At 44.3% G+C, this 24,808-nt stretch overlaps 1 protein-coding gene across 2 annotated transcripts in view; it reads right to left on the bottom strand.

The window, feature by feature from the left end:
- TIMELESS (timeless circadian regulator) overlaps nt 1-24,808 on the bottom strand; it is a 189,821-nt gene that overhangs the window by 138,205 nt on the left and 26,808 nt on the right. Inside the window, exons 1-5 of one of the 2 annotated variants that reach the window (XM_040341047.1) lie at nt 23,913-24,027; nt 14,695-14,758; nt 13,847-13,986; nt 10,888-11,041; nt 9,633-9,747 (exon numbers count right to left, since the gene is read on the bottom strand). In XM_040341047.1, the coding sequence (XP_040196981.1) occupies nt 9,633-9,747; nt 10,888-11,041; nt 13,847-13,943 (366 nt within the window). In that variant the 5' untranslated portion in view covers nt 13,944-13,986; nt 14,695-14,758; nt 23,913-24,027. Of the gene's footprint in view, nt 1-9,632; nt 9,748-10,887; nt 11,042-13,846; nt 13,987-14,694; nt 14,759-23,912; nt 24,028-24,808 lie in introns of those variants that run through there. The other variant, XM_040341046.1, reaches the window with a different exon arrangement.

Here is a 24,808-nt window from a genome sequence, read left to right as displayed (position 1 = left end):
TCTTTACCAATGCCCAGCCAAGGCATCTTTAAAAATGCCCAGTCATGGCATCTTTAATAATGCCCAGGCAAGGCATCTTTACCAATGCCCAGCTAAGGCATCTTTACCAATGCCCAGCCAAGGCATCTTTAATAATGCCCAGCAATAGATCATTAGACTCATCCTCTGCTTATGTTCAATAATGTCTTTTAGCTATGCAAAGTATACTGTGCCTGTACCCATCACAGCATTGTAGATCTCTATCCCTTGTGTAAGCAAATGCATCTTTACCAATGCCCAGCCAAGGCATCTAATGCCCAGCCAAGGCATCTTTACCAATCTTTACCAATGCCCAGACAAGGCATCTTTAAAAATGCCCAGCAATGGCATCTTTAAAGATGCCTTACCAAGGCATCTTTAATAATGCCCAGCAAAGCCATCTTTGGAAATGCCCAGCAAAGCCATCTTTGGAAATGCCCAGCAAAGCCATCTTTGGAAATGCCCAGCAAAGCCATCTTTGGAAATGCCCAGCAAAGCCATCATTGGAAATGCCCAGCAAAGCCATCTTTGGAAATGCCCAGCAAAGCCATCTTTGGAAATGCCCAGCAAAGCCATCTTTGGAAATGCCCAGCAAAGCCATCTTTGGAAATGCCCAGCAAAGCCATCTTTGGAAATGCCCAGCAAAGCCATCTTTGGAAATGCCCAGCAAAGCCATCTTTGGAAATGCCCAGCAAAGTCATCTTTGAAAATGCCCAGCAAAGTCATCTTTGAAAATGCCCAGCAAAGTCATCTTTGAAAATGGCCAGCAAAGTCATCTTTGAAAATGCCCAGCAAAGCCATCTTTGGAAATGCCCAGCAAAGTCATCTTTGAAAATGCCCAGCAAAGTCATCTTTGAAAATGCCCAGCAAAGTCATCTTTGAAAATGGCCAGCAAAGTCATCTTTGAAAATGGCCAGCAAAGTCATCTTTGAAAATGCCCAGCAAAGCCATCTTTGGAAATGCCCAGCAAAGCCATCTTTGAAAATGCCTAGCAAAGGCATCCTTACCAGCGATCAGCAAAGGCATCTTTACCAGCGATCTGCAAATGTATCCTTATCCAAAAATACATGCACAAGTACAGTTGTTGAGAATCTTTTTCAATAAAAAAAAAATGTTTAATAGAAAGCTCTGTTATTGTGTTTTTCTTTTAAAACAAAAGCTGTTAATTAGTTTGGACAAGTGTACGAGTTGATTTTTCTAAACGAAAACCTTGGTATTCATGTTTAATTGCAGTGTTGGCACTTCAAAAAAAAATTAGGTTTTGTGTTGGAGTTTGGGCACTCGGGCTCAAAAAGGTTCGCCATCACTGCTCTAGTACAACATGCACACCACCCACCATCCCTGGGCAAATCATCACCCCAAGCACCAAAGTCAAAAGCCTTGGAGTCATCTTTGACTCAGACATGACTATGGACGCACAAATACGATCAGTAGTCAGCAGATCTCACTACCTTCTCCGCCTGCTGCGTAGACTCATCCCCTTCATCCCAGAAGAGGACAGCAGTAGTAGTTGGAACAATCATCAATTCCTGACTCGACTACGCAAACTCCCTCTACCTTGGACTCCCCAAATACCAAATTTCGGGTCTACAAAGTCGTCCAGAACACCTAATCAAGACCGATAACGGGAAAAGAAAACCTGGGAATCAATCACCCCGTCCCTGAGGACCTTCCATTGGCTAGCCGTGAAGGATCATGTTACATTCAAGACCCTCTGCCTCACTCACAAATGCACACAAGAAAACGCTCCTCAATACCTATGCGTTAAAATAAAAAAAACACTACACCCCTAGTCACACCCTCCAGTCAACTGACCAAAGATTTGCAGTCCAAGGACCACGGCTATTAAAAACGCTCTACCCACGAACATCCGCATGGAAGAAAACCATCCGGCCTTCAGAAAAAAACATAAGACCCGCCTCTTCTGAAGACACAAGACGCCACTGGATGCAAAAAGCGCCATGAGGCGATTTAGTTCGCATTTGTAGCGCTATACAAGTTACTCACTCACTGTTTATTTTCTTTATTCACCGATTTAAGTTTAAGCACGATTTTTCCTCCATACAACTACCAGCACTTTTCTGATTACGGATTATTATCCTAATTATATAGACTCACTCATTAATGACATATACATGTTGCACTTTTAAAGGACTTTCTCAGTTTATAGGATTATATTGCGATAGTGTTTTTGCAATTACGTCATTTTGTAGCGATATTTTTCACAGTACACATTGTGTTTCAGTTATTTGCACGGTTAATCACTGTATTAGAGTATATCTAGGAATGAGTGCTTGATTTTAGGAAATCAATATTTATATATGAGCCACTTATATTTATGTATTCACCAATACAAAGGACATTAAAGAGGAAGGTTTCAGACTTTGCTTGCACTTGAGCTTGGCAATATTATGGACTCACTTATGAATTGCATATACACGTTGCACTTTTAAAGATTTTTTTCAGTTTATGCGACTATACTGTGATTATGCCATCTTGTTGCGATTTTTTCGCAGTACACATTGTGTTTTACATTTTAATCACTGTATTTTATCTAGGTATCAGTGTTTGATTTTATGATATTGATATTCATACATGATCCACTTATATATTTGTGTATTTACTATTTACCAAGGACTCCAAGGAGGAAGGTTTCAGACTTTATTTGCACTTTATAATTTAGTTTTTTTACACTATCAAGGGCACTAGGCACAACAACATACACTCTCATTTTTTGCACACTAAAACCAATGTGTGGGCACCAGCATTATGAGCTGCAGAGCCACGTGGCAGGGGGCAGTGTAATGCGCAGTTTTATCACATTATGTGACGTGTATGAAGTGAAAGATATAAAAAGGGGTGTTGGCGCTACCTATTAAGAATCTCCAAATAAGTGAAAAAATTTGTGACAAAAACGACCACAGCAGATAGCAGAGTCTGAAGTTTTTCCGTTAAGAGAAAAACACTGCCGCCCCGGGGCAATCCAGGACTAGTCCCAGGTATTCCAGTCCCTGAGACGGAATCAACCCTGATTTCAGGATAATCCAGAAACCAGCCGAACACTCGGAGAGCCTGACACATGATAGACACGGCTCCACCAATGCAGAGCTCGAAGAAGCTCGTAGGAGAATGTCGTCCAGACATCCCATGATAACAAACCCCGCTGTCACAGCCGGGCCAGTATCGGGACGAGCACCTTGGCGAAAACCCGCCGAATGGGAAGGACACCAATTGGAAATGGTCCCCCCCGACCGCAAAGCACAGAATCTCTGGTGCTTTGAGGATATGCGAACATGCAGGTACACGTTCATGACATCCAAGGATGCCAGAAAATCCCCCTGATGGAGTGCCGCTATTACCAAGCGAATCGACACCACCTGAAAGTTTGCACCTTGACAAAACAAAGGAGGGACTTGAGGCCCAGGATTGACCGGGCCCCATCCTCCCTGGGGACAATGGAGTAAAACCCCTGAGACCGTTCCAACGAGGGAACTGGCACAATCACTCCCCTGACCAGAAGATCCTGGACAGCCCCTGACAGAGACAACCGGCGAACCGGAGGAGGTCAGAGGCCGGAGGTAAAAAACCTGTTTGGCAGACAGGAGAGAAACTCAATCTTGTACCCCAAGGAAACCACTTCGCAACCCCAACGGTCGGAGAGGAGAGACCTCCACCGAGCCACGAATGTGCGAAGCCAGTCTCCCACTCGAGACACGGGCGGGAGCAGACCTTCAGGCGGAAGCAGGTATGTCCGCAGACTTGTTAGGCATGCGGTATCAGGTGCGCTGCTGCCCCGCAGCGGGGATTTAAGCACCATGTAGACCTACCCCCACCGCACAGGGCGGGCGAAAAAACGCTCAGAGGTAGTCAAGGAGGGTCCTTGCACAGGGCGAGATCCCTAGCCCTTCCCAGACTGTGGGAACAGCATGAGCTTACCACCCGTAGCATCCTCAATGATGCCATTCAGGGAAGTCCCAAAAGGACCGTTCACCCTTAAAGGCCATCACCAAGGCCTCCTTAGAGGACTAGTCCGCAGACCAGCTCTTCAGCCACACAAGGCGGCGCAGAACCACTGCATAGACAGAAGCCCCGTATCGTATCCATGGCCGCCTCGCAGAGAAATTTCTGACCCTGAACCAATTGTTCAGCCAGGTCCCTAGAGGACTCGGAGGCGTCCCCTTCTTCCAGCTCCTGCAGCAGGAGCTTCGCCCTCACCGCCGAACCCACCACCGTGAATAGGGAGCGGGCCACGGCCTCCACTCTCCTATCAGCGGGATCCTGAAATGCAGGAGCCCCTTCCACAGGCAACGTGGTGGCCTTGCTCAGACTGGACACAGGGGGGTCCACTGGCGGAGGAGAGACCTACTTTTTTTTTTTTAAGTCCCCCTCAAGGGAGTAACAGGTTGCAAAGTTTTTTGACAAACTTTTTCGGTGCATCCCATTCCTTGTATAACATATTGTCCAAATAAGGAACACAAGGAAACACTTTAGCGGTGCGTGGTGGTCTGCGGAACCCGAAAGGTACCGACACAGGTGGTGTCTCCGCCACATCCTCACGCACCGCAGAAACAAGAGCTCCAACAAATTCTAGCAACTGACTCTGCAGCCGAGTCATCCTCACTATCCATGTGGGTTAAGCCCGCAGCCTCTGACATAACAGAACCAGAAAACAGCAATTCTGCGTCAGAGACATCCCCAGAAGCAGGCTCAGGGAGGGGGCGCTTTTTACCCCCCATCCGGGCACTTGCTGCTTCAAACCTGGCAAGAAACCCAGGACAGCCAACATAATAGATGTGGCAGGGTAAGGGGCGTTAAGGGTTAACTCAGGCATAGCTGGAGGGGGAGACCTGGCTCAGGTTCATTAGTGTCAGCGCTGAGTCACCCACCCTGCAAAGCAGGACAAAAAAAAAAAAAAAAACACTGGTCACCTCCCTGCTGCTATTGCAGAGTATGGGGGCCCCTGGTTCTCACCACCCCACCTGGTGCAGCGCGGTCCGAGAAGGACAAGGTGTGCTGAGAAGCCGTGCAGCGCCGTGTCTGTCTTCTCCTCAGACAGATCCGCGGTCTTTTGCAGCGCCAAAGCCGTCACACGAGGCAGACGAAAAAGCAAGATGGCCGCCGAATGCTGAGAAAACAGCATAGGACCACAGGAAAATGGCCGCCGAGCTATATAGAGCGGGGCTCCGGTAAAATGGCAGCCGTTGCACAGCATTTAAAAGGACAGTGACACAGCAAATGCCAGCACAAAAAAAATCACCTCACAACACACATGAAAGGCCCTGTGTATATGAGCCCCAGAAAAAAAAAACCCTCACAGCCTCTACCCACAAGGGAAGGAGGGAGAGGAATAAGGGAGAGAGGAAAGCAGGGAAAAAACCCTCAGTCGACCTCCCCTGGGAACATTCCAGCCAGACCACTTACCTGAGAAAGGGGCCACTACTTACCCCTCCTGCGACTACCCGGCTGGAGGTATCCCAGACAGAACCAACGTCCATAAACGGCATGCTGTCGGCCAGACACACTGTGACTCAGCCATAGCGACCGGTCATATGTGTGCCCTAGAACCGAAGTTCCCCGGCCGCCCCTGGAGCAACGGGGCCTGTCGTAGACGTCCCAAAGCTGAGCTAAGGGCCGGCACACGCTCGATGGCCGAACATGGGGGGGGACTACAAGGGTCGAGGACCCAGCCTGTCACCCAGTCAGCTGTTGATAGAAGAATCACAGGATTCAAAAATGCAAAAATAATAAAAGCGAGAAAAATCGCAAGAAAAAAAACTCCAGAGTACAGGACTCTAGAAGTGCCCGACTCCTCTCCTGTCGTTAGGCAGAAAAAGACTGAGGCTCCTAGAGCAGGGTGTGGGTTATGCCTGGGGGAGGCACGCCCCCTGGGAGGAGCGGCACGAAGGAAAGGTTTTAACACTTTAAGTGCTGTTAAATTCTGCCTAAACTCTCCTGGTAGGAAGAAGCATAACCCTAATGTCAAAGAAGGCTGTGTCCGTCTATGAACGAAAGAGAAAATATAATTTGGGTACAGTGTTGTATGACCGCGCAATTGTCATTCAAAATGCATCAGCGCTGAAAGCTGAAAATTGGTCTGGGCATGAAGGGGGTTTAAGTGCCCAGTAATGAAGTGGTTAAACACAAACCATGTAAACAAGTAAACTATGAATTGTATACTCACAATGTGTAAGGTGCAAAAAACCTTAATAAGTGTGTTGGACACTCAGGTGGTGCCTAAATGTGGTGAAAGGTCATCAAGTGCTGTGAAGGGAGTGAACCCCAGGTGGGAAATTGAAAGCTAGACCTCCTCACTAAATGTATAAACAAATTATATAAACATGAACAGTGTATCAACCAACTCAAACAGCTGCGTGAGATGGCAGGTTAACTACCACGTATATAGCAAAGTGCCAATTTAAGCCAACCGACAGTTCAGTCCATAAACCATATGTTGTAAATGTGCAATCCAGGCTGTATAAAAGGGTATCCGATAACGGCCTATTAATATCTCATATTGCACATGCCCTTTAAATTGCGTTCATAAGAATCCCAGAGATCTCCATATACAGGTATGAATCAAAAACTGTGAGGGGGGGTATTCATAAGCAGTTAATGCAGTGATGGGTGCTCCGTGCCGATAGTGGTACAATCATGTGACTTCGGTGATCCCCCACATATGTTCCCACTCACCAAATCACAGCGCTCCACCAGGGGCAGACAGCGTGTAAGGTAAAATCCACAGCCAAGCTTCTGGACCTCCTAATAGCTGCTCACTCGAACTGATTTAGTCCTCCTCTCCAACTCCGTGAAGGCAAGACACTGGGCACTGTCCCGCTGTCCACTGCTGTATTAAAAAGTGATACCACTGGAAAATCTTTTGCATCTGACAAACCTCCAGGCCGTTTTTGAGTTGGTTGATACACTATTCATGTTTATATCCCTTGTTTATTTATACATTTAGTGAGGAGGTCTAGCCTTCAATTTCCCACCTGTGGTTCACTCCCTTCACACCACTTGATGAGCTTTCACTACATTTAGACACCACCTGAGTGTACAACACACCTATTAAGGTTTTTTGCACCTTACACATTGTGAGTTTACAATTCATAGTTTACCTATGTTTTAATAGTTTGAGTTTAATATTGGTAGTTTTTTTCCACACATCTTTTTCACTTATTTGCAGATATCTTAATAGGTGGTGCCAACACCGCTTTTTATATCTTTCACCTTATTGTCCTCCCATTGGGAGAATTTTGGGGGGCTGCAACCTTTAATTAACACCCAAGCGCGGAATTTCATTTATTTACTTTTATGAAGGGACAATTAATTCATGTCACTGCACAACAGCACAGTTATAAAAACATGTTGCATAATATCATACCGATCTGGAATGCAGGGAAATACTGCATTCTGGTGTGAATCCGACATACAGAAAACACAGGAAAAATGCAGGTAACTGCACATAGTGTAAATGGGCCCTAAGTAAACCTTTTTTTAGAAACCTGGGGACACACCTCAGCTGAAGCAGGTTTAATCTGAAGTAAAAATACTTTAGTGAAAATTATTAACTAGACAATGAATTCCACTAGATCCTGCCATACAACTTTCAGCTGCACAACCCACGGCTAGAGTTGAGCGGACACCTGGATGTTCGGGTTCGGGTCCGAACCCGAACTTTAAAAAAAAAAAAAAACAAGCCCAAGGTCTTTCCTCTTCCTGGGCTTCCCCAGTGACGTAGCAGAGGGTACGTCAGAGGGTGCGGGGTCACGCGACGGGTGGCCCTGCCTCCTCTATATAAGTAATGTCACAGCTGCAGTCGCGTCATTCGCTGGGCTGTGTCCAGCGCTGAGAGGAGGTCGGGGATGCTGCTGCGCTGGATGGATGGTTCTTCTCATCGCTGGAGCGGAGATCAAACGACGCAGGATCTTCTCATCGCTGGAGATCACCCGCAGCCGTCGCAGGATCAGGACATTGCAGGAAGCCGGGAACGAGTGGATTATCACCGCTGGAGTTTTTTTTTTTTTTATTAATAAAGAACTTTATTCTACGGTGTCAGTGTGTTTTTTTTTTACAAGACTTTACACTTCCTTCGTGAAATGGTAGGGGTACAGTGTACCCCATTACCATTTCACACAGGGGGGGGGGGGGGTCAGGATCTGGGGGTCCCCTTTGTTAAAGGGGTCTTCCAGATTCTGATAAACCTCCCACCCGCATACCCCCACAACCACCGGGCAAGGGTTGTGGGGATGAGACCCTTGTCCCCATCAACATCCTCCCCATGTTGAGGGCATGTGGCCTGGTGCGGTTCAGGAGAGGGGGGGGCCGCACTCTGCCCCCCCCCTCTTTTCTGTGGCCGACCAGGTCAACGTGCTCGGATAACGGGTCTGGTTATGGATATTTAGGGGGAACCGCACGTCATTTTTTTTTTAAATTGACGGCGGGGTTCCCCTTAATATCCATACCATACCTAAAGGGTCTGGTTATTGAATTTGCAGGGAGCTCCGCGGATTTTTTTTTCTCCCGAACTCCGATCCCGGACCCAAACTTTTTTCAATGGTTCGGGTTCGGGAAAAACCCAAAGTCCGTACCGAACCCGAACTTTACAGTTTGGGTTCACTCAACCCTACCCACAACCCCAGAGGCTGTTAGAAGGCTACCTATACAAATGAGAAGAGGACCTCATGTTTATGGGTGCCCAGAGACACCACCAACCATCCACTTCCGGGGGAAACAATAGATCAGACAGGTTTATAAAGCCTGCTCGGGTTGCTATGTTCCTCTTCACTTGTAAATTTTGGGCATCAACAGCATCCACCCTCCTATGTTGATCACCCGTGTACAAAAATAACTTTAAATCTAGCCATACAATCCTGATAAACCAACTGGCCAAAATTTGCTATGTAGGGTGGTCCTACCATCCACTGTTCATCTGCTGGAATTTTTTTTAGCCGAACAGGAGCTGTATCCAATCAGATTACATTTCATTGGAAGATATTTGGAGTTAAAGCGGGGGTTCACCTGGAAAAAAAATTTAACATTAGATTGAGGCCAATTGTGGGAAGTACAATCGGGTGTTTTTTTTTAAATCAATGCAGTACATACCTTTTTAGAGATAGATGTTCTCCGCGTCTTCTGGGTATGATCTTCGGGACTGGGCGTTCCTATTTGATTAACAGCCTTCCGACCGTCACCAGTTGCCGAAAGAAGCTGAACGTCGGTGCGGCTCTATACGGCGCCTGCGCACCGACGTTCGGCTACTTTCGGCAACTCGTGACGCTCTGTATGCAACGGTCGGAAGAGCTGTCAATCAAATAGGAACGACCAGTCCCGCAGCTCGCGGAGAACATCTATCTCTAAAAAGGTATGTACTGCATTGATTTAAAAAAAAAAAACACCCGATTGTGCTTCCCACAATTGGCCTCATTCTAATGTTAAAAATGTGTTTTTCAGGTGAACCCCCGCTTTAAAAGGTAAACATACATCATTAGGAAAATATCATTGTCATTTTCCTTTTATACCTCACTCAACAATCACTGAACACACTGTTTATATGCTTTCATGTGCTTTTTCAATGTCTGAATGCATTAATATTGTACATCAACGCATAAACTCACCTGTTTATAAGCCTGCAAATATGACACAACCTGCAAATAATGATGGCGGAAGGTGGGATCCTGAGGAACTTTCCCAAAACACAGAAGAGCTGGCTGGGTAAGATTTACCATCAACCTGCAATTGATAACATTTTTGATATGGCTAAATAGTTTCATTACAACTTACATTACAAGCCATGAGTATTTTACAGATTATAAAAATAGGATTAACTACTGTAAATAATTAAACAACACAGATTAAAATATTTACATATATAATAAACCTTATAATCATCTAATATATACAATATATCATGATATGTTTTAATGAAAATCTATAAAAATGTAATCTTTTTAGTTTACTGTAATAGATGATATTTAAGGCTGTCAGTATACGGTTTGTAATCACATATGCATACAGGTGCAAACGTATACCGTATGTTTTTATTTAAACATGTATTTTCGGCTTAAAAAGACAGCACAGCAAATGTGCTATCCTACCTACCAACCCCATGAAGGTTTGTTTTACTTTATGAAAACTTGTCATGATAGGAACATGGGGCTGCTATTGCCAAGCTCTTCTTAAAATTAAAGTTGCAAGGCTGTCTTTCTAACCCTCTGGCATAAATACTCTGTGAAGGATCCAGAACAAGCATGTAGATAAGGACTTGACTTTTCATCAGAATACGGTTTCCAAGTCTGTGGCTTGGTATAACAGCCAGGCAACTAGCATTTTTAAGAGGAAAAAATTGCTAGCCCCTGTACCTTTATCGTGATAGATTTACGTCAACAATCTTTGGATGGCCTATCCTGAAGCCGAGTTATTCAAGGAAGCAGTAAAAATGAACTAGGAAACAGCCACAGATGAATCTTATTGGATGTGCAGTGTGACAGATTAGCTTTAAAAAGCTGCATAACTTTTGGCTGGTAAAATAGTAAAAACTAATGCAATTCAACAATGCATTTTGCGGTCTTCCCAGATTTACATCTAAATAAAACTAAAAGGAAAAGGGGGTCTTTAGATCCGTGAGGAGAGGTATTCAGTCATATGACCAATCAGGCTGTGACTAGTTTCTCCTCCTACCATGGAATGTTCTCTGTACCTTTATGCAGACAACTGTTGGATACCACCGTGTCCTGTATGTATGAATGAAGCATAAAATGCAGGCGTAGTGTAAAATAACACTAGTGTCCAGCGGAGAGCTATGCGAGTCTCTTAGGAGATAATGCTCTATGATACACAGAAAACCTATGACGACGTGGTACATTAGATTACCTAATAACAGCATCAAAGAGTTGTTTGTCATTATGATGCTGTATGACTAAAGGCACAAGATCATTCTGTAAGATCTGAGCTGCTCCCAGCTGTTGCCGAATATCTCTGGTTTCATCTTCATGCCGTAGGTAACGGATTAAATCTTTCACACTTTCTATGGAGGAAAAGATGAACGATGGAGTGTTAGAAACCACGAAAAATACCAAAATTATTTTTTCCTCCCACAAAACAAAACGCCATGGTGTGAATGGAGCCCTTAGGCCAGTTTACATCACATGCAGTCCAGTGCATTTTTTTCTGCATCAAAAACGCATGAATATAGTAGGTTATATGGTTTTCAATGCCATAGTTCACACCAGTGCAGTCAGTTCCAGTGCGTTCCAATTCCAGAAAAAAAAGTAGAACATGCTGCATGTTTTCTGCACTGGAACTTGGTAAAACATCAAAAATGCACTGGAACATACATGTCCTTATTTTAGGTTAAGAAACAAAAAAAAAAAAAGGTGGAAAAAATGCACTGGACTGCATCAAAAACACACAGGAATGCACCAAAACGCGCAACCAGAACACATCCAGACTGCATTTCTATGGTGTGAACTGTCCCTTAAAGAGAATTGGCATCAAGTTATGGTTAAAATAAAATGTAATATTAGAATATTAAATAAGACAAAATTAGGTATGTTTACAAATGCAAGAAGTATGGTAAACAAGATAGATGAACTAGAACTTCTGTTATTTGAGGAGCACTTTGAGTTTGTAAAAATATCAGAAACCTGGCTGAACAGCTCACATAACTGAGCTGCAAATATTGAGGGGTACACTCTATTTCGGAGGGAAAGAATAGCTGAAGGGGTGTTTATGTATGTGAAGAATGATTTGAAAGTTGGTTTACGATATGATATATGATAAATGACACAAGTGTGATGGTGCTATCCTGATATTAACGTAGCAATTCGAACTGATAAGTCAACATAGGCTTGCCTTTGACATGTATTGCAGGACAATTTCATGAAACAAGTGAAAGCCCCAACAAGAAAAAATGCTCTGTTGGATCTATTAATTTCAAACACAGAGCTTATTACAAATGTGTAGGTTACAGACAACTTCGGAAATAGTGATCATGGTGTAAATCACATTTCTCACAAGTTACAGGAAAGAAAAGCATTTTGTTAGGCTTTTTGAAATTTGGAATTCTTGTCCTATCAAACAAATCCTTACTGCACAATGCTGCATGGAACCAAATATTTGCAACAAAGAGCACACTAGGCTAGTGGGAGTGTTTTAAAATGAATTGAACAAGTGCATTAATTGTTGTATTCCATTGGGTAATGACCATAAAACAACCAAAATAAAACCTACTGTATAAGGCTAAATTCTGGTAAAAAAAAAAAAAACGAAATAAAAAACAGCCCATCGTTTTGATTTGTCATGAACAGGCTGGTTGGGAAAATGTTGCGCGATTACTGCTGATCCGCATATGCTGAAGGCAAGGGAGTTCTGCTGTTGGAATACAATGACACAGTGGGGAGGATTCACACATCTCGAATGTGTGGATGGAGGAATTACTGGGGCAAGCTTTAGTCTTCAGGTCATAATCTACAGTAATCTATATCTCAAAACTCCCTCTCTTTAGCTTTACCTCTTTTTTTTTAAACAAGGAACTACATTGCAAGATAACTTGGGCATATTTGGTCAGTTCTGTCTTGCAAAGCTATTGCCTAAGGCCCCTTTCACATTGAGGAGTTTTTCAGGCGGTACAGTGCTAAAAATAGCGCTGCTATCCCGCCTTAAAAACTCCTTCACTGCAGACTCAATGTGAAAGCCCGAGGGCTTTCACACTGAGGCTATGCGCTGGCGGGAGACAAAAAAATCTCCTGTCAGCAGCATCTTTGGAGCGGTGAGAGGAGCAGCATGTATACCGCTCCTTTCCATTGAAAACAATAGGAAACCGCTGCAATACCGCCCGAAATGCGTCTCTATAGAGGCGCATTGCGGGCGGTATTAACCCTTTATCGGCCGCTAGCGGGGGTTAATACCACACCGCTAGCGGCTGATTCCCACGTCAATCCCAGCGGTATAGCACCGCTATTTTTTGCGGCGTTATACCGCCACCGCGGCTCCCGCCCCAGTCTGAAAGGGGCCTAAGTCTGCAACTGTCTCTGAGAACTTAGAATTGATCTTGAAAATCAAAAGCAGTAACTATTTGGTGGCATCTTCTACCTGTTTCACTATTGGAAACATATTTAGGACAATTTTGGCAGGATTAAGGTGAACAGTGCCAATTGTGTATTACAAGAGTGATTTAGAGTTTAGGTACCAGGGGAGGAAAGGTTTGTGGAGGGAGTATATGATCTGACTAGACAACCATGTACTGATCTGTTCCTGCACTGTAGTGAGGAGGACAATGCAATAGGAGGTATAGCTGCAGTCACAATTATGGCACAGCAAGCATTATCACAGTGCAAACATGTGGCCATGTGTATGAACAGCGCATATACACAACATGTTTTTTTAAAGCCCAACTCTTGGAAAATGTAAAATTATCTCTTGCAGTGGTGCTGCCTCTACACTACATTTGTTAAAACGCTTGCTTTGTCTAAGGGAGGGGAGAAACACGTTTACTTACCCGATCCTTCACTTTCCTGGCATGGTGCTCCCTCATACTCTGGCAGTAGACTTACCCTCAGTATCTTGATGACATCAGGACCTTAAACCACTGGAGCATGGGGGAGAAGACAATGTGGGACGGGTCTAGCAGAAGGGTGAAGTGGATTGGGTATGCAAGTTGTAATTTATTGTTCCCCTAGACATAAATTTGCAAATAGCCCTAGAAGTGCTGACACAGCTTTTTTTTTTTACTTGAGTGGAGTTGGGCTTTTAAGTATTTTTACATTTAGCTTTATAAATAAACACCAGCATGGTTAAACCAATTTTGTGTGTGTGTGTGTCTTTTGCTCACCAAGGCAATCAGGTTCTTTGTGGTAGGTATCTCCCTCCAGGTACCCCAAGGCACTGCATGTTGCTAACAATTCACAATTCATCATGTACAAGTCCATAAATTTCTTGCCACGTTAAAAAATAAAACTGTGGGTCTCTCAGCTGTGGAATAGAAAAATACATTCAAAGAGTTGGAATACATATACAAATGTAAAAGGAAAAACTGTATAAAAACACATTTTTCAAAACAATACCAGCTCTCTGTGATTCAAACACAACAAAAGCTCAGATAATCGGAGCCAATCTATAGGAGCTATGTAGAGACTGTTGTATAAGATATATTTTTATAGCTAAACACACAGTATATACACACACACACATTTGGAATGATTTTACATATCAAATTATAATTTTCAGCTAGTATTGTGATCTGAGAGCACAGCTGAACAGGCCAAGATTCCAACCATGTAAGGGCAGGCTGATTGTACAATCAACTTGGGTACAAGCATGTCATATTTTTTTCACATATGGTTACTGTAAGCAGCTATAGCTTTTGTATTCTGCTGGCCGGAAATGCTCCCTGCGCCTCCTGCTGCCAGAATGCAATGACACAGCAGGGGGCATTCCCCCTTCAACACCAACCGTGATCAATTTTCTTTCCTGTCACCAGCGATGGAAGGAAAGAAAATTATATCATCTATGGCCAGCCTAAGGAATGCCCCAAGAAAATATGACTGCTTTCCTATGGAACTGAATTCGGCACCGTGAGATGTTTTCTACCTAGTACAAAGAAGGAACCGATTATAGTTTTAGCATAACAGGAGGTACAGCTGACAGGTTGCTTTAAAAACACTGCAAGAACATTCTTACCCGATAAATATCAATTCTAGGCTGATGATCAATATCCTAAGAGATCCTAAGAGATCAGACTGTCCTGTAAATAAAAAAAATGAATGATAAAACACAGAGAGCAAAAAATATATATTCTACTATAAGGCTGAAATTTTTATTATTGCAATATATACCAATTAAGGTTTTATATTTACATCTGTACATCGTCTCAAACATGAATTGGAGCGGTTAGAAGACAGGGAAATACCAGGCAAGCCTTAAAATGCACAGTTGACCATTAATTCACTACTTTATATTAAAGGATTTGTAATTCTATTCAGTAACTCTTGTAATCCAGACATTGGTGCCACATCACACAGCCAGGAAGATTAGCCTAATTTTGAGCTCAGTTTTACAGCATCTGGGGCTCACTTTCTTACTTGCGATACAAAGAAGATGGGAATGATTCAGTGCCCATTGAGCAGGCTACAGTAAAAAAAAAAAAAAAAAAAAAAAAGACAATTCCACCCCCTCCCCCAACATATGCTGCTCACTTTGTCTAGGTGAAGCAATCGAAATTAATACTTAGCTCAGGGCTCGACAAGAAATTGTGACCGTGCGCCCAGGGAAGCTTAGGCCTGCAGAAGGCCGCAAAGCCAAGGCCTTAATTACCGGCCGCGCCCACCGGTAATTGAGGCCGCGACTTTGCGGCCTTCACAGAAGGAAGCTTAGGCCTGCCGAAGGCCGCGGCCTTCTGCAGGCCTAAGCTTCCTTCTGTGAACTGGCGCCATCTTGTGGTGGCCGTTGGCATTACAAGTGGTTGCATTACAAGTAGCAAAACAGCAGTTCTAATGCGTTTTTCACTGCCATCTCCTTCCCTCCAATTAGAACCCCCAAACATTATATATATTTTTTATTCCAACACCCTAGAGAATAAAATGGCGGTTGTTGCAATACTTTCTGTCACACCGTATTTGCGCAGCGGTTTGACAAGTGCACTTTTTTGGGGAAATTTTTTTTTTTTATTAAAAAAATAAGACAACGGTAAAGTTAGCCCAATTTTTTTTATATATTGTGAAAGATAATGTTATGCCGAGTAAATTGATACCCAACATGTCACACTTCAAAAATTGCATCCGCTCGTGGAATGGCGACAAACTTTTACCCTTTAAAATCTCCATAGGCGACGTTTAAAAAATTCTACAGGTTGCATGTTTTGAGTTACAGAGGAGGTCTAGGGCTAGAATTATTGCTCTCGCTCTACCAATCGCGGCAATACCTCACATGTGTGGTTTGAATACCGTTTACATATGCAGGCGCTACTCACGCATGCGTTCGCTTCTTGCGCGCAAGCTTGGCAGGACAGGTGCGTTTTTTGGCTCCTAGATTCCAAGCAAATTTGTCAAACTCTGACCTACCTTACACCTCTGCCCATGGCAACCCTTGCTCCAGTCTTCCACTCTTGGGTACCATATAATAATGCATGATAGCTTGTCCTGAACTGTATGTAATGACATGGCAAGGGACCTGACACACAACCGGAGAAGAACCCCCCCCACAGATTTAACCAGCACTATATGCAGTATATACGAGGTTGGGAAAAGGGTGGCTGTATTTTTGCTGCCAGACCGCAATTTCCACTTTTATTCACCTTGTTAATTGCTGACATGAATTAAGCATTTACACATTTCTTTACTGAATATCTGTTTCAGGCCTCTGACTCTGTATTGGAGACAGAATTAGAATGACAACTCTGCACCTTGTGATGTGTGTGTCCCCCGACCACCAGTCAACAATGCTGCTATGAAATAGACAGATTTGGGATTGACACCTCAGGGACACCTCAGGTCTCTGGCAGCAGGGGCCGCTCAAGAGACAAGTGTTGTCATTCACAAAAACAGGTCACACAGTGCTGCAAGTCTATCGGGGCTGCTTTAACACAGCCAGGCTGATGGATGATACAGTGTTGAGGCACTGGGGGAATTCTATGAAAATTCGATCAGCGATGCTATACATGGCACTGGCCTAACTTCACCGGTCGCTTGTTTTTAACCACTTAACCCCCGGACCATATTGCTGCCCAAAGACCAGAGCACTTTTTGCGATTCGGCACTGTGTCGCTTTAACTCACAATTGCGCGGTCGTGCGACGTGGCTCCCAAACAAAATTGGCGTCCTTTTTTTCCCACAAATAGAGCTTTCTTTTGGTGGTATTTGCTCACCTCTGCGGTTTTTAGTTTTTGCGCTATAAACAAAAATAGAGCGACAATTTTGAAAAAAAATGAATATTTTTTACTTTTTGCTATAAATAAATATCACTCAAAAATATATATAAAAAAAAAAAAATTTTCCCTCAGTTTAGGCCGATACGTATTCTTCTACATATTTTTCGTTTAAAAAAAAAAAAACGCAATAAGCGTTTATTGATTGGTTTGCGCAAAAGTTATAGCGTTTACAAAATAGGGGGTATTTTTATGGCATTTTTATTTTATTTTACTAGTAATGGCGGCGATCAGCGTTTTTTTTTTCCGGTACTGCGACATTATGGCGGACACTTCGGACACTTTTTTGGGACCATTGGCATTTTTATAGCGATCAGTGCTATAAAAATGCATTGGATTACGATAAAAAAGCCACTGGCAGTGAAGGGGTTAACACTAGGGGGCGGGGAAGGGGTTAAGTATGTCCCTGTGTGTTCTAACTGTAGGGGGGTGGCCTCACTAGGGGAAATCACTGATCTTCTGTTCATACATTGTATGAACAGAGGATCAGCATTTCCCCCCCTGACAGGACCGGGAGCTGTGCGTTTACACACACACACAGCTCCCGGTCCCTGCCCTGTAACAAGCACGGGAGCTACAGGCTCTCGCACAGGGGAGCCGACTTGCCGTCGTAATATGACGGTGGGCGGTCGGAAAGCAGTTAAACAGTAAAAGCAGTGGCAGTGCTCTGCAATACACTGGCCAGGCTGTAGATGTGTAAAATCAGCCCTTATAAACACACTGAGAGCAGAATCTCTGCATGATCTCTGTTTGTTTATTCACAATAGTAAAAGAACACTCAGAGTTGTGGCTCTGTGTAATGTACCTGGCAGCTGCTTGTACAACTTACAGGGCAGATACTTTACACAGAGCCCAAGCTCAGAGCGATATGTCACTATTATGAATGACTGATCAGCACTGATTGTTCATTCATAAAAGTGACAGACTCACTCAGTTAAGAGAGGGTCAGGGCTCTGTGCTGGCTGACCCCACCTCACCCAACAGAAATACCCATAGAATGGAAGCAAGTGCTATTTATTATACACTTGATTCCCCGTTAGGGCTGCGCATCTTTGCCGGTCTCACGATTCGATGCGATTACAAGTCCACGATTCGATTCGGCGATGCATCACGATTGCAGCGCAAGTGCGCATGGCTCTCCCCCCAAAATACTAAAGGAGATGATCAGAGACTGTAGACGTGGTACAGGAGATGATCAGAGACTGCGGGCATAGTACAGGAGATGATCAGAGACTGCAGACGTGGTACAGGAGATGATCAGAGACTGCAGACGTGGTACAGGAGATGATCAGAGACTGCAGACGTGGTACAGGAGATGATCAGAGACTGCAGACGTGGTACAGGAGATGATCAGAGACTGCAGACGTGGTACAGGAGATGATCAGAGACTGCAGACGTGGTACAGGAGATGATAAGAGACTGCAGACGTGGTACAGGAGATGATCAGAGACTGCAGACGTGGTACAGGAGATGATCAGAGACTGCAGACGTGGTACAGGAGATGATCAGAGACTACAGACGTGGTACAGGAGATGATAAGAGACTGCAGACGTGGTACAGGAGATGATCAGAGACTGCAGACGTGGTACAGGAGATGATCAGAGACTGCAGACATGCTACAGGAGATGATCAGAGACTGCAGACATGCTACAGGAGATGATCAGAGACTGCAGACATAATACAGGAGATGCGCCATGGTAATGAATGGTATCCACTTTAGGTGTCTGTGGTGATAATGTTGTGGTGTATGTGGCCGTTAGTAGCACAAGCAATGATTATACATGAGAACACTGAGCTGTGTAATGAAAGTGAAAGCAGTACACTTGTCCTGTATAGGAAATGACAGACACACAAGGACATCCTCCTCCTGTATACATTTGACATGGGATAGTGGAGCCCTTATTCACAGGTAACAATGGCTCACACCAGCCCCCCCATATCACAGCGGGAAATATACCATACAGCTCCCACCTCTCGGCTTTCCATCTTTGGTCAGAGTCTCCAATACCGCCTTCACAGAAGTAGTACTCACGCAGTACTCTCCCTCAAACATGGCTCCTATACAGTCCCCCATTAGCGCCTCGAGAAGCGCTCCCCGGAAGCGGCACAAAGGAACAGACAGCATGATGATTCCACACTGAATACACAGCGTCACTAACTGACAGAACACAGGAAGAGAAAGCTCCCAAATCTCCGTCCGCACACAGCCAATAGGAGCCCTCCCATACTTCCTTGTGTGTGTATAACAGCAGGCGCCGATTGGACGAGACCAATCCACCCAAACCGGTGTTTTATCGAATACTGACTCCCGTCGGATAGAACGGAGCGCTCTCCCGGGAGGGGCGGGGCCAAACATCGATTAATACAGTCGCATGCATCAGTGCCGCATCGGGGACACCCGAATCGCGATGCAGCGATTAAATTTGACACCCCTATTCCCCGTGGTAGTAAATTAATATATTAAAAAAAAAAAAAAAGCAGCTGTTGGCTTTTAATAACAACAGGACATGTCCATGGATCCAGCGATGTCCTCACCCAGGCTAGTTCGTCACTCAACCTTCCCAGCACTGACATCTTAACCACTTGAGGACCGCCCAACGCCGATATATGTCGGCAGAATGGAACGGCTGGACACAGGTACATTGCCCTTTAAGTGCCAAGCCGTGGGTCGCTCGCGACCCGGTCCGAAGCTCCGCGACAGCGGGACCCGATTGCCGCCGGTGTCCCGCGATCGGGTCACATGAGCTGAACGGGGAGAGGTAAGTGTAAACAAACCTTCCCCGTTCTTCTCTGTGGCTTGTCACTGATCGTCTGTTCCCCGTTATAGGGAACGATGATCAGTGATGTCACACGTCCAGCCACGCCCCCCTACAGTAAGAATCACTCCCTTAGGGCACACTTAACCCCTTAGCGCCCCCTAGTGGTTAACCCCTTTACTGCCATTTTCACAGTAATCAGTGCATTTTTATAACAATTTTCGCTGTGAAAATGACAATGGTCCCAAAAATGTGTCAAAAGTGTCCGCCATAATGTCGCAGTCACGAAGACACGGGGCGGACATAGTGGAACTAGGTCGACCGATATGGGTTTTCCTCTGGCCGGTGCCGATATTTAGAAATCGAGACGGCCGGTATATATTATGCCGATTTTTGCGGACGATTTATTTTTTATTTTTTGGCAGGTTGCACTGGTTGGCACTTACAGGTGACACTGGCAAGTGGCACCGATTAGAAGGTGGCACTAATTGGCACTGGCTGGCACTAAAAGATGGCACTGATTGGCAGGTGGCACTGGATGGCACTAATTGGCAGATGCCACTAGTTGGCACTGGAAGATGGCACTGATTGGCAGGTGGCACTGGCGAGTGGTACTAATTAGAATTGGCAGGTGGCACTGGCAGGCACTAGTTAGCACTGGCAGATGGCACTAGTTAGCACTGGCAGATGGCACTGCTTGGCACTGGCAGGTTTCACAGCCGATAATGAAACTACTCTCTGCAGAGCCGTGAAGAGATAGACATAGACATAGACATAGACATAGACATAGACATAGACATAGACATAGACATAGACATAGACATAGACATAGACACGGGACCTGAGGTGGGCAGGACCCAGCAGCTATCCAGCCAATGATTGGGCTGTTAAAGAAAGGGGCGACAATTGCTGCAAAATCACACTGTGATTGGGGTGACATGGAAAGTAAGTGTCATCACAAGCACGTCCCGCGATTTGCAGCAAATCAGAATTGCGGCAGAACACCACGGTGGAGCCTTAGCCGAACACAAGAAAGCACAAAATGTCTGCCATTTCTCAGAGTGTCACCAGGGCAAAAGGGGTTAAAGTGTCACTAAATGCAAATCTTTCTTTTTAATTTTGGACAGAGTGGAGAGGGAATAGAACCCCTGTCCGTTTTTATAGTTGTCTTGTGTCCCCATTAGGGAGATTCAAACTCTCTATTTGTATTGTTTACCATTATCATTGAAAATCAAAGTAAAAGAAAATCATAAATTTTGGGTTGATATCAAAACAGGAATAGAGGGAAAATCTTCCAGTGGGGGCACTAGTTCTATCGATGAGGGATTCACTCTACTTTGGAGGGATTTCTCTCTTCCTGTTTGGCTATGGGGCAGAAAGTGAGGAGAAATCTCCCCAATGGGACACAGAAAGCAAAAGACCTGACAGGAGTTACAACCCTTACTCTATCCAAAATGAAAACATGTTTTACCTTTATTGACACTTTAACCATGTGAAGACTTACTTGTTTCTGAAGAAAATGGTGAAGGTTACAATGACCCCATGGTATATTATCTACTTTAGTGGTCACAGCAACTGTCTTGACCACATTTGTCAACTTTGATGCTTTCATTATATATACACAAAATATAATATTATATATATTAGGGCTGCGCATCTTCACCGATCTCACGATTCGATGCGATTACGATTATCAAGTCCACGATTCGATTCGATTCCGCGATGCATCACGATGCATCACGATTGCAGCGCAAGTGCGCATGGCTTTCATCAAAAAAAAATTAAGTACTCCATTTTTTTTTCTATCTGTTCTTAAAAAAAAACACACAATAACACTTCCTGCATGTAGCAAAGTCTAAACACAGCAGACATGCTACAGGAGATGGTCAGAGACTGCAGACATGCTACAGGAGATGGTCAGAGACTGCAGACATGCTACAGGAGATGGTCAGAGACTGCAGACATGCTACATGAGATGGTCAGAGACTGCAGACATGCTACAGGAGATGGTCAGAGACTGCAGACATGCTACAGGAGATGGTCAGAGACTGCAGACATGCTACAGGAGATGGTCAGAGACTGCAGACATGCTACAGGAGATGGTCAGAGACTGCAGACATGCTACAGGAGATGGTCAGAGACTGCAGACATGCTACAGGAGATGGTCAGAGACTGCAGACATGCTACAAGAGATGGTCAGAGACTGCAGACATGCTACAGGAGATGGTCAGAGACTGCAGACATGCTACAGGAGATGGTCAGAGACTGCAGACATGCTACAAGAGATGGTCAGAGACTGCAGACATGCTACAGGAGATGGTCAGAGACGGCAGACATGCTACAAGAGATGGTCAGAGACTGCAGACCTGCTACAGGAGATGGTCAGAGACTGCAGACCTACTACAGGAGATGGTCAGAGACTGCAGACATGATTCAGGAGATGATTATTCTACCCCATGCACCGTTGCTACGTGTTAAAACAATGCACCCTCATCTTATCTGTGATCTGTGCTACTGCTAGCCACCGTGGTCACTCAGTGAAAGTGAAACGGTTGGTAAAGTGATCTCTATCTCTCCTTCTCCAATCTTCGTGGCACACTGGCATTGAACAAACAGCTACAACAACATATGTCATTTAATTAATTATGGTTTTATGTATTCATTCTCTTAGTGATTGATTCACATAACTTCATTACTTAGCTTGTTTGTATGATTTATGGTTTTGCTCTTCACTGCCCCACACATGCACTGCATTGCATGTGTGTGGCAGTGATGAGCTAAATCATACAAAACAAGGTAAGTAATGAAGTTTTGATCAATCAGTAAGACATTGGACAATAGATTAGAGCTAGACCTACATAAACCATAATTAATTAAATGGCAATGGTACGGTCACAAACTCAGTTTAATGTTTAGAAATACAGAATAATTCAGTTTACCCAATCACCATCATTAATATTTATTATTTACAATTATTATTACAGTCATACATTTGGCATATTTGAATTTTGCAGTCCACTCCACATGGTGCATCAAAGATATGATAATATATTATATTATATACCTTGGTTACAGTTATAAGTGTACTAGTAGTACTACTGTGACAGTCAGTGTCTCTGTTGTGTACCTGATGATGATGATGATGATGACGAGTCAGTTCTGCACTCAGCTACTCACTGCTGGGGGTCTCCTCTCCTGTTGCCTGTGAGGAGGACAGAGGACAAGTGCAGCCTGTCTCGCTCGGGGTCTCTCTCCCACAGTCCTGCAGCTGCTGCCCACAGCAGCCAGTTGTGAGTCGGCAACGTTCTCCCCCTGTACCAGGCAGCCTGCAGTGCACGCTGCATAGTAATGGTAAGCCGAGGAGGACAGCTCTGGGAACTGGGACCGGAACTCACAACAGGTGTCACTCTGTCTCCTCTCACGTGTCTGCCAGTGAAGCAAGAGACACAGGGCGGCTGTGGATGACGTCGGCGGAAGGCGGAAAAAGACGGCGCTTACTTCGGCTGGGGACTCGGAGGAAAGCTAAGTGTCTGAGCGCTCTGGGGGGGGGGGGGCTCCGGGGGGAGGGCTACGCTGTGCTGGCGCTGCATGTGTCCGTCTCCTCTCCTCAGGACTCCGAGTGTGACACAGGGGAAGGCGGCAAAACTTCGGCTCCGCGCGGCAGGACGCGACGATGACGTCATCAACATGCATCGATTATTTAAAGCAACCGCATCGATGCAGAATCGCCAGGGGTCGAATCGCGATGCATCGCTGCATCGATTATATTCGACAGCCCTAATATATATATATATATATATAGCAATTACTTTTCTCTTCTATTTACAGCTATTAGCACAAGTTTGATGAATGTTGATATATGGCACAGTAATAGTCATTATAAATATACACATTACTAACATGCATTAGCAACTTCAAGCAAAAGAGTTCTACAATCATGCAATTAAGAAATATTCTATTTTGCTGATGCCACAGGTTTTTTTTTTTTATAAACAAGTACAAAAGTTATAGTGGAACAAAATTGGTGTGTACAATTATATTTGACCTGTTTTTTATGACGACATTTTCAGTCTAGTTTCTGCCTTAAAGTACAAATTAGAGACTAAATTAAAAACGCACATAAAAGTAAATGATCTCAAATGCTGCAAGTTTTATGCCGATAACTTTATGTGGAAGGTCATTCTAACACAAAACCTGCCTGCAGTGCATTATGTCCATACCTTCCCATCAGCAAACTTCAGGCTTTGGTCTGCAGTGTGCAGCAGCCACAGTCTGATCGCCCAATGTTCACAGAAGAAGCTGTCATCTTAAGGAGCAGAGGAAGTGCACAATGAGCTAGGGGTAGGCGGAGATAAAAAGGGATGGCACATCACATAACTAAGCTTATGCAAGCAGTCCATTTACCCAAAAGCCCTCACTGAAATAACCTACATTCTTAACCATTCTGCAAAAAGAACACACACCATGACAGCAAGGCATATTCAACAAGGATAAACTTTTTTCCCAGAAGAAAATTATGGCATTTGGTAAAAAAATAAAAATAAATATAGGATGGACCCCGAGACGAGACGTCAGTTACATTAAAAGTCAACAACTCAAACTTTTGAGAAGCAAAACATTTTGTAAACAAGTAACCTTTCCTTCCCAAAAGTTCAAGCTTTCACTGTATGGTTAGCAGAGCACAAACCCATGACATAACAGTATATTTACAGAAACAACATTTCTTGTGAAAGAAATCCAATATTTGAGTTGTCATCAGAACAGGATTAGAGGGACTTCCAGGACTGGAGACACCTGGGCCTCATGCACACGGCCGGGGTGTCTGAAAAAGCTCCTTTAAACGCTGGAACAGTGGGCAGGAAAATGCAGCATAAAAAAAAAAAAAAAAAATCTAAAAAGTGTATTCCACGTGTATTTATATGTGTAAACCATTTGATTGTGCGTGCATTCTACTGGCCAGAATATTAATGTATTCTGGCCATTGGAATGCATTAAAGGGGAATTATGGCCAAAGCTATTTTGGCTATACTCGTCACAGGAGAAAACTTCCTTCTGCACTCCTGTGACCCAATTTAAAACCCACTGTTGGCCGACATCAATTAGCTGGTCCAGGTTC

The sequence above is a fragment of the Rana temporaria genome, chromosome 2, assembly GCF_905171775.1.
Source record: "Rana temporaria chromosome 2, aRanTem1.1, whole genome shotgun sequence".
Classification (NCBI taxonomy): domain Eukaryota; kingdom Metazoa; phylum Chordata; class Amphibia; order Anura; family Ranidae; genus Rana; species Rana temporaria.
Note: the sequence above shows the minus strand (reverse complement) of the source record. Positions and strands in the feature narration are given on the sequence as shown.